The 10538-nt window shown below is 39.0% G+C and overlaps 1 protein-coding gene across 3 annotated transcripts; it reads left to right on the top strand.

The window, feature by feature from the left end:
* The first annotated feature begins 244 nt into the window (after positions 1-244).
* Positions 245-9069, top strand: PLGRKT (plasminogen receptor with a C-terminal lysine). 3 transcript variants are annotated; one of them, XM_014062330.2, is made up of 5 exons: positions 245-399; positions 1172-1258; positions 6544-6674; positions 8437-8546; positions 8631-9069. In XM_014062330.2, exons 2-5 carry the CDS (start codon positions 1178-1180, stop codon positions 8750-8752), a joined length of 444 nt encoding a protein of 147 aa, XP_013917805.2. In that variant the 5' UTR covers positions 245-399; positions 1172-1177; the 3' UTR covers positions 8753-9069. The 3 variants fall into 3 exon arrangements, with proteins under 3 accessions (XP_013917805.2, XP_013917802.2, XP_013917804.2); XM_014062327.2 differs by having other exon boundaries at positions 245-433; XM_014062329.2 differs by lacking the exon at positions 245-399 and adding an exon at positions 731-837.
* Positions 9070-10538: the final 1469 nt, after the last annotated feature.

Below are 10538 nucleotides of genomic sequence, written 5' to 3'. Positions count from 1 at the left end.
GATCTCGGTTGGCTCGCCCGCTAAGGTAGTATTTGCAACCCCGATCCGAGATGCTTTACCCCAATTGACTCTCCCTGAGGATGCGTATGGTAACTATATCAACCCGACGGGTGATTCCCCCCCCCGGGTTGTTAGTTGCAACTCGTTAATTGTTATTGAAAAGTGCATAACGTAGCAGCAGGGGATCCTTCTCTGAGCTGGATTTCCCCACCCACTCACTTACTCACTCACTCACACACACAAACACACACCCGCGCCCTCCCTGCCGCGCTGGCGATTTCCACAACGGCTTCTAATGCCTTCGCTCTTTTGAACGCCCGGAACAAAGGTCCGGGCAATCTGCTCGTCGGCCGCGCTGTGGGCGACTTGTGGCCGGAAGTGTTTTACGACCTAGGCCAAGTAGGTTCCAAGCGAGCGAAGATCACCTTGAAAGGTAAAATGTGGGAAAGTTTAGATTAAGACGAAGTATCCAACCTTGGCAACTTTTAAGACCTTAACTCCCAGAAACTCCCTGGGAATTGAAGTCCACAGCTCTTAAAAGTTGCCAAGGTTGGATACTCCTGGACTAAGAAGGGAGGAAGTATGGTCTCTCTGCTCTGCTTGTGCACGATCGGGGCTTGGCAGAGCCGCGGTTGTTGGCACGGACTGGGCATCGGTAGACTCTGGGACTACAACTCCCATCATACTCCCGGCCGGCCCTCAAGAAGGCTGGGATCCTCGGCACGCGTGGGTGGCGCACATGCGTCTCCCACGTGAGTTGTCTTGACTTGCGAACCGCTGCGCCCAGGCTGAGCCTCTCGGCGAAGGACCCCCTATTCACCCCTCTCGGCACTTGTGGTTGGTAAACGACGATTTGTCATTTTGAGTATGTAGGAAGTAGGAGTGCCATAGCTGGACTGCAGATGCCTCCACTGGCCACTAAGATAGCAAGAACCAAATTTATAGTTTTCGCTAGATTTTTATGATTCCTTTGTATCCTTTGACGTGGGATTTTTGCACCCCGGATCTTTATAACAAATTCAGCCTATTGTTGGTAGCCATAGTTAAAGGCACAGCGAAACTATCCACTCACACATTCTGGTTTCTTCCAGATATATGATAGGATTATCAGGGATAAAATGCTTGGGAGGTTGTGAACTAAGGTTGCAATGTATTCTTCTCTCCTTTTTAGATCAAAATGGGATTCATCTTTTCAAAGTCTATCAATGATAGCCTAAACAATCAGAAGGAATTCATGCTTATGAATTCTCGACTTCAGGTAGGTGTTTTTTTTGTTTTTTGTTTTGCATTATAGAACTTTGTAAAAATGTGAAGATATTTAGAAATACTGTAGGATTCTGTTCTCTCTTCCATTAAAAAAAAAATATTTTTAGAGTTAGGCCAAGTCTTCAAAATACAGTAATAGAATAAATTATTTATTGGACAAGTGTGATTGGACACACAAGAAATTTGTCTTCGGTGCAGAAGCTCTCAGTGTACATAAAAAGACAAGATACTGTTGGAAGAAATGTCCTTCTGGGTTCAGTTCCAAGAGGGGAAAAGACACTGGAAACATGAAGGCTGCTTGGAAAGATGCTTTTAATGGTGGAAAGGACCACATGGTTTGAAGTCCTGGGGAAAAAGGTGATCACATGCTTCAAGATGTTGAGTGAAGGAAAAAAAAAGATGAAAGTTCCTAGTTTTACGCCCTCTCTGGCCTTAATCTTGTATTCTGATTGGTTGTCAGACTCCCATGGGGCCATGCAGGGGCAACTCTCTAGGCTATGTTTTGTGTCCAAGTTTGGTTGAGCATTGCTTCTTCCCAGATGCTATGTGGTGAGTTTCTGTGGAAGGCTAATCCTATCTTTGTTATGTAGAGTAGACTAGCTTAGGGCCCCTAATAGCCCATTGAGAAAGAGTTGGGAGCTATAAAGAGTGAGTCTTGGTTCCTGCCTAAAAACATGTTTCTCTATTTCTTATCCAAGGAACTGTAATATTCTGTCTTTTCAAAATTTGCCAGGATATTTTATTTTTCTAGGAGGAGTGGGAATATCACTTAATGATAGTCATAGGGTACAAATAAACAATCAGGAAACAATCAATATCAATATGAATGGTAAGGATGCAAGCAACAAAGTTACAGTCATGCAGTCATAATGGGAGGAGATGGATGATAGGAACAATGAGAAGACTAATAGTAATAGTAATGCAGTCTTAGTGTATAGTTTAATAGTGGTGAGGGAATTATTTGTTTAGCAGAGTTCGGGGAAAAACTGTTCTTGTATCTAGAAAAATAAAAGATAAAATAAGGTGCCCATGTCATTTCATTTTGTCCAATTCTAAGGGGGAGATAGTTGATATATTTCATTTGGTAATAAGACTATATCTAATTGACAGCTACTATAATATATTTTTATTTATTTTATCATATTTAGGAACTACCCATCTCCCTCACAGTGGGAGGCCTTTAATAACAATCTGTCTATTCATAAGTACGTTTCGTTGAGTTCAATTTATTTTTTATGCACTGCAGATTCATACTATATTGTTCTATTTAGAAATCAGTTGTTGATTTCAATGTAACTGTGCCCAGGTAAATAGATACTGTATTCTAACATTTGTTACCTATCTGTAACAATTTTACATGAGGACATGATTTTGTGCAGCTTGCCACCCACAATATAAACCATACATTTCTCTGTCAACAAAGAGATCCTAAACCTCAATTGCCTGCTTCCTAAGTACAAGGGAGGTGTGACTGAGGTGTAGGCTTAATTGGTCATCAGTGATCATGGTCGTAAGTAGAGTTGTGGTTTCCTCGTCTTCTGACACTAACCTTAGTCTTCCTTCTTCAAGTGTGCAAAATCTCCTATGCTTCCTTACTTGCTACCAAAAAGGTGGACTTGGGTGACCAATAGTGAGTCTTCGACTTACGACCATGAAATTTATGTTGCTAAGTGAGACAGTTGTTAAGTGAGTTTTGCCCCATTTTATGACCTCTCTTGCCACAGTTGTTAAGTGAATCTCTGCAGTTGTTAAATTAGTAGTAACTGTGAGAGGGATCTTGGAGTCCTAGTGGACAACCATTTAAATATGAGCCAGCAGTGTGCAGCAGCTGCCACAAAAGCCAACACAATTCTAGGCTGCATAAACAGAGGGATAGAATCAAGATCACATGAAGTGTTAATACCACTTTATAATGCCTTGGTAAGGCCACACTTGGAATACTGCATTCAGTTTTAGTTGCCACGATGTAGAAAAGATGTGGAGACTCTAGAAAGAGTGCAGAGAAGAGCAACAAAGATGATTAGGCAACTGGAGACTAAAACATATGAAGAACAGTTGCAGGAACTGGGTATGTCTAGTTTAAGAGAAAGAAGGACTAGGGGAGACATGATAGCAGTGTTCCAATATCTCAGGGGATGCCACAAAGAAAAGGGAGTCAAACTATTCTCCAAGGCACCTGAGGGTAGAACAAGAAGCAATGGGTGGAAACTAATCAAGGAGAGAAGCAACTTAGAACTGAGGAGAAATTTCCTGACAGTTAGAACAATTAATCAGTGGAACAACTTGCCTCCAGAAGTTGTGAATGCCCCAACACTGGAAGTCTTTAAGAAGATGTTGGAAATGGAAAGCCATTTGTCTGGAATGGTGTAGGGTTTCCTGCCTAGGTAGGGGGTTGGACTAGAAGACCTCCAAGGTCCCGTCCAACTCTGCTATTGTATTGTATAGTAACACGGTTGTTAAGTGACTCTCTGCAGTTGTTAAATTAGTAGCACGGTTGTTAAGTGAATCTGGATTCCCCAATGACTTTGCTTCTTAGAAAGTCACAAAAGGTGATCACAGGACCCCAGGGACACTGCAACCAAGTCAAAAATATGGGTTAGTTGCCAAGCATTTGAATTTAGACCATGTGACCTGCAATGCTGCAGTGGTCATAAGTGTGAAAAACAGCCATAAGTCACTTTTCTCAATGCAGTTGCAACTTTGAACGGTCACTGAATGAACCGTTGTAAGTCGAGGACTACTTGTGTTCAGAAGGGTTGGTAGGCATGTAGCCATGCTAGCAATCTTGGGCGCCCCATGGTTTTTAATAGCAGCCTCTATTCCGGCTTCCCAAAAGGCAGAGCAAAATTGCACATTTTTTATTGGCAGAAAAGAAAGAGAGTGGGGGTTCTGATGATTTGTTTTTATGGACCTCCACTTATATCTTTATATAAAGGCACAGCTTTCCCTCATTGTAGTTTTCCTGAATAATAATGAGGGATATTGAACTGGGCTTTGTGGCTTGTTTGCCAACTTCTCTCTTTTTGACGCTTTCAATCACCCCCATCCCCAGGACAGAGAGGTGGTTCTTCCTTATTAGACTTTGGAGGAGTTAGATGGTTGCATAGTATGGCAATATTTGTTTATGTCTTCACTAGATCTATTACTGTCCACCAGGACGGCATTCAGGTGTCTAATAATAGGCTGTCCTGGTACCTATTATTATTGTTATGTATCATTGTGGGGAGGAAGGACAGACAAGTGAGTTGTGAAGTCAGACCTTCCATATCTGCTTAGTGACTTGATTTTTTTCTGCGCTGGCTGACGATGTGATAAAAGTGGGCTGTAAAAAGCCCAACAAGCCAGTCGCCTTGCTCATAATACTTAGCAGAGCATAAGACAGACCCAGCAGAGGCAGGGTGGGCACCAACAACAGGATCAACAAATGTATTCCAATTTTGTTTTTTTGCCAGGTTTCACGGACGAGTACATAGAAACTTTAACTCCATAGTGGGGTGAGGAAAAGAAAAAAAGACCAATAGAGAGGGACTGAGGCTTTTGAGGGCCATGTAGCACTTTATTGTGTATCTAGCTGGCTGGAGAATTCTGGGAGTTGAAGTCCACAAGTCTTAAGGTTGACAAGTTTGAAGACCTCTGATCTAGAATTTGTTGCTTTAGAGGTCTGTAGTAGGAGAGTTCCAGAGCATTCATATATACAAGTAGTCCTCGACGTATGACCAAAACAAAGCCAAAATTTCTGTCCTTAAGTTTGTTAAATGAGCTTTGCCCCATTTTACGACCTTTCCTAACCACAATTGTTAAGTGACTCACTGAAGTTGATAAGTTAGTAACCCAGTTGTTAAGTGAATCTGGCTTCCCCATTGACTTTGCTTGTTAAAAGGTCATAAAAGAAGGATCACATGACCCCAGGACACAGCAATGGTCATAAATATGAACCAGTTGCCAAGCGTCTGAATTTTGGTCATATGACCAGAGGGATGCTAACGGTCGTGTGAAAAATGGTCATAAGTCCATTTTTTTAGTGCCATTGTAACTTTGAACTGTTCACTAAATGCACTGTTGTAAGCTGAGGACTTACCTGTGTCTAATAAATGGAATTGTAACAGCAGGGGGCAGCATTGCATGCTAAAGCACTGATTTGAAACTATTTTGATATCCAGTATGGTGATATATGACCATAATTTGAATTATGATGCAAGACATAAAACATGTTGATAATATAATAGAAATAAAGATAGTCCTTGACTTAGCAGCTGAAATTGAATGAATGCATAATTACGGTTGTAAATCATGAGGGTTATTAAGCAGGTGATCACATGACCACACCCAGTTTTGTGACTTTCTTTGCAGGGGTTGTTAAGCAATTACTGTGGTCATTAAAAGAAGCCATTGTTTACTGTGGGCGTTGTTTTTTTGTTTTGTTTTTTGTTTTGCTGGAAACCAAGAATAAATGCAGTTTCCTAGCAAAAAGATTGCAAATTTTGATCATGGGACTATGGGATGAGAATGCCCAAAATGCAGTCACATGACCATGAGGATGGAGCAGCCATTGGACCTTTGAATCTGAGTTGCAGGTTACTTTTTCAAGATCCACTGTAACTTTAAACAGTTGCCAAGGGATTGGTTATAAGTCAAAGAATACCTATACTTAATAGTCTCCTGTTTGGAGTATTTGAACCTTGTAGCGGTGACTTGACACCTAGCTGTTAACTTGATTTGACATCAGAAGGTGATACTGGTAATTTCGAATGATCGAGAATTATGATGTGGCACTTAATCATTTCCTGAGGAAATAACAGTATTAGATTTTCTGTTCATAAAATTTTGGAGCTGACTAACTGTTAAAAAATTAACAACATTGGAAAAAATTTGATTGCACAATAACTTTTCACTTTTCTTTACTGATTCATAAATTAAGAGATAACCAATTACACAGGATGAATCTATACTATATAATGAATCATGTCTGGTTTTAAGGGCTATACTAAACCATAATAACCTTTCACTAGACCAAGTATTAGCAAATTTGTAAATATTTTTAAATAGTTTCATTCTAACAAATAGAAGTTGTCATAATATTGAGACCTTGCACGAATATTTATGCAGTATTTTGAACAAATGTATGATATGTTATAATCCAACAAGTAGTTTAAGATAACAATTCTTTATCCTGAAATTATGAAAATAGGCACCAAATATATACAGTAAAGCCTGAAAACATTGTTATTCTGTATTACTGAAATGTGTAAGTAATTTTTTTTTCTTTTTTACATTCAGCTAGAAAGGCAACTTCTGATGCAAAATCAAATGCGTGAGAGACAGATGGCCATGCAGATTGCGGGCTCAAGGGAGCTTCTCAAGTATTTTGGATCATTTTATGGCCTTACAACTCTGGGTCTAACAATGGGGTATGCAGTTATTCCTCCCCCCCTTAAATAGCAAATGAGAAACAGATTTTATTGGTTTTACTCTCATTCTTTCAGTTTTTAAAGCAGTGGTTCCCAAACTTGGCAACTTTAAGACTTGTGGACTTCAAGCAGAGCTGGCTGGAGAATTCTGGGAGTTGAAGTCCACAAGTTTTAAAGTTGCCAAGTTTGGGAACCACTGTTTTAAAGGATACATTTAAAATAAAACATTTAATAAAGAAATATAACTGACAGTCTAGAGGTGTAAGTTAAATGAAAAAAGGTGTTTTGGTCCAGGCACTGACCAGCTATGCATGCTGTATTAAGGATTACAATCACATTAGCATGAGCCACAGTGATGCAGTGGTTAGAGTGCAGTATTGCAGGCTACTTCTGCTGCCTGCCGGCTGCCTGCAATTTGGCAGTTCAAATTTCACCAGGCTCAAAGTTAATTCAGCCTTCCATCCTTCCGAGGTGGGTAAAATGAGGACCCAGATTGTTTGGGGCAATAGGCTGACTCTGTAAACCGCTTAGAGAGGGCTGTAAAGCACTGTGAAGCGGTATACAGTCTAAGTGCTATTGCTATTAGTGATTATCTCCTTTTTCTGTTCCTTTCAAATAACGAGCATTGCATCACACAGGAAAGAGTCCCTCACAATACTGGTTTATAATGTATTATGGTAGAATATGCATGCAGCCGTCACTCCAGTTTGGTTTCTCCTGATAGCAAAAGAAACTAAGCAACCTGAGTTGGGTTACTATTACATCTGAATTGAAATTTCTGTTTTCTATCTCCAGTTGTGATTTCAATTGGAGCCAACCTAGTCGTATTCTTAGTTTAGCAATATTAGTCTACAAAGAGAGGGATAAACAAAGGCTCCTGATTTGCAATTTCTTGGTTGACTTCTGACAACTGGCCTCTGCAGGATTTTGGACATGGTTTGCCATTGCCTTCTTCCTTGGATTGAGAGACAGAAACTGTCCAAAATCACTGAGCTAGCCTCCATCTTCGCCCTTTGAGAGAGTTTAGTCTGAGTATCCAGTGCAAATTCACCTAGTCAGCTGCTACAGCTAAGGGTGGACTTGGACTATTTGCATTCCTAGGCTAACATCTTAACCTCTATATCAATGGTCCCCAAACTTGGCAACTTTAAGACTTGTGGACTTCAACTCCCAGAATTCTCCAGCCAGCTTAAAGTTGCCAAGTTTGGGAACCACTGCTCTATATCACTCTGATATATCAAGCAATACAGGCTAGTAATTGCTTGTTTAGAGTAAACCACTGGAATGGGAGGAGAGAATTTTCTTATCAAGAAATGCCTTGCATTTCAGAGTGGAAAACAACATTAGAACAAATATTTATCATAATTATCTTCAGTTAATATGGCCACAAACAAATTTACAATAAATGAGTAAAACAATGGGAGATTGTTCTGCTATATTTGGTGAACTGAAAAAGCCCTTACAATAATCAATTAAGCAAATGTGGGATTTACAGTTAGCACAACAAAATATGTTAGCATAATTGTTAGCAATCTATATTAATAGCACATTAAAAGAACTGAGTATGTGTGAGATAATATCCATATTATTTACATAATTATACCAAATGAAAATATAAACTAAAAGCTACACAGCTTTATTTATTGCCACAAAACAATTTCAGCATTAAGTAAACTTAATATTTTGCATTTAAAGCATTTGATCTGGATATTGATTATATTACTTTTTATTGCTTATTTATCTAGTTTTTTTTCCAATACAGAGCAATAAAAAATAAGAAACCTCAACTCTTTATTCCAGTTATACCTCTGAGCTTTATACTTGCCTACCAGTATGATATGGGGTATGGAACCTTACTACAAAGAATGAAAAGTAAGTACTGTATACAGAAAGTTACTGTTGGTGATTATCTCTGGTCTTACAAACTTGATGCAATATATTAATCTTTTTCTTCAGGTGAAGCCGAGAACATAATTGACACAGATTATGCTGTGCTAGAAATGCCAAAAGGACCTATCACTTTTGATGATCTTGAAAAAGCCAGAAGAGCACAAAGCAAATTTTTTATTGAGAAATAAAATAGGTATGTTTATAATCACATTGCTGATTAAACACTGCTTAAACGCCGATACAAGCATGGTGTGTGGGGCCTTTTCTGAAACTTGAAAAGTTCATCATTTTCTCCATCAGAAAAGGAATATAAGGGTGCTAAAACCAGATCTTTATTCTCCGTCCCAAACAAAGAAAGGCATATTTTTAACTATTTTATTTAGGAGCAGGAACAGACAGTTTCTATTGATGATCAAATTGTATACGCTGACCAAATAAAGTGAAACTTTTAAAATAGTATTGCCTGTATATCACCTGCTTTATTAAATAAAACCATGTAATAAAATATGAATTCTATTATTTTTTAATTATTTTTAAACTACTTTTATTTTTTATTCATTTTAGTATCTCATCCTTTTGTGCAGGCTGACCTCGATACCCTTTCATAATAGATCCTGAAATACATAGTAATGGCAAAGAATTGAACAGAATAAAGATACTGTTATTAGAAAGGAATCCTGCTGACAACTTGTATGAATCCTCTGCTCAGTGTCAAATCACCTTGTAGTACTTTCATACAAGGGTGCAGCTGCTTTCTAAACTGATGTTTAGGTTTTCCTTACACGCTTTTCCAAGGCACAGGACAAACAATAATTCAGAATAAGAACAGTTGTCTGAGAGCCATTCTATTGACCTTACGAGTTGATTTGGAGCATAGATATTTTCATCTGGGGAAAAAAACACCACCTTTTCATCTGAAAAATTTTTCACCAGTACATTGTTGTCTTTAAAAAAAAAAGAACTTCAAGAACAATTAATTGAACTCTTAGGCATTTTGGTTCATGAGCATGCAGCCATGACCACTGCGTGTGTGTGAAATACTTGTAACTTTGAGAATGGGTTGTAACTGGAGTTTTTAAAAGTCCATTGTAACTTAAAACGGTTGTTCAGCAAGTGGTCGCACATCAGAGACTGCTTGTACTTGCAGTAATAGACTGGGATATCTGGGGTGTCGTTGCTTCCACAGGTAACAACTAGTTTTCCAGTTTTGTTTGTGGTAGGTCACCAGGAGTCACTGATCGAGGTGGCTGCTAGGAACAGGTGTGCCATTTGCACAGTAGCAGCAGCAGGCTATTAGGGGACAGGTTACCATTTTTCTCAGTTTTTCTCCAAGTGTGTTGTGCCTTATTTGATCCTGAGGACGTCATATGTACCTATCTGAAGCTTTAGGAGTCAACAATAATTTTTTGTAATGGTACAATGGTTTTCATTTATATCTACCTAATATTTGGATAGGACCTGAATAATTAAATTTCCCATGGTTAGTGACAATATATTCATTTTCTTTCTAGGTACAATATTCAAATAGAAATGTCCCCTATATTGGATTTCTTATAAGCCATACAATTATTTGGATTATTTATTTTCCATAACTGATCCATTATGCAGCATTCACTGAGTTGTGGTAAACCATTAATACACATTAGCTATCCAGCCGAAATAAGCCACTCAGAGTTTCTATGAATTCTGAGTGCATATAGGTGGCTGGATGAGTCAATGAAGCAATAGGCATGAGCTTAAATGGACTCCAGAGGATGGTAGAGGACAGGAAGGCCTGGAGGAGCATTGTCCATGGGGTCGCGATGGGTCGGACCCGAGTTTGCAAGCAACAACAACAGTGCAGCTATGTACTGTTATTGTCAACTTGTGGTCAACTAATGACTACAATTGAGACCCAAATTTCACTCACTAAGTGAGACGTGAGTTTTGCCCATTTTGTAATGTTTCTTGCCAGAGTTGTTAATTGAATCACTG

Source organism: Thamnophis sirtalis, unplaced genomic scaffold (assembly GCF_051295495.1).
Source record: "Thamnophis sirtalis isolate CommonGarterSnake01/CBP01778 unplaced genomic scaffold, rThaSir2_p1.2 scaffold_5, whole genome shotgun sequence".
Lineage (NCBI taxonomy): Eukaryota > Metazoa > Chordata > Lepidosauria > Squamata > Natricidae > Thamnophis > Thamnophis sirtalis.
The sequence above is the reverse complement of the archived record's forward strand: the minus strand, read 5'-3'. Positions and strand labels throughout refer to the sequence as shown.

Coding starts and splice junctions, on each gene's coding strand:
- PLGRKT (XM_014062330.2), top strand. CDS start 1,178: ATGGGATTCATCTTTTCAAAGTCTATCAATGATAGCCTAAACAATCAG. Junction 1,259..6,543: donor TTATGAATTCTCGACTTCAG/GTAGGTGTTTTT, acceptor TTTTACATTCAG/CTAGAAAGGCAACTTCTGAT. Junction 6,675..8,436: donor ACTCTGGGTCTAACAATGGG/GTATGCAGTTAT, acceptor TTTCCAATACAG/AGCAATAAAAAATAAGAAAC.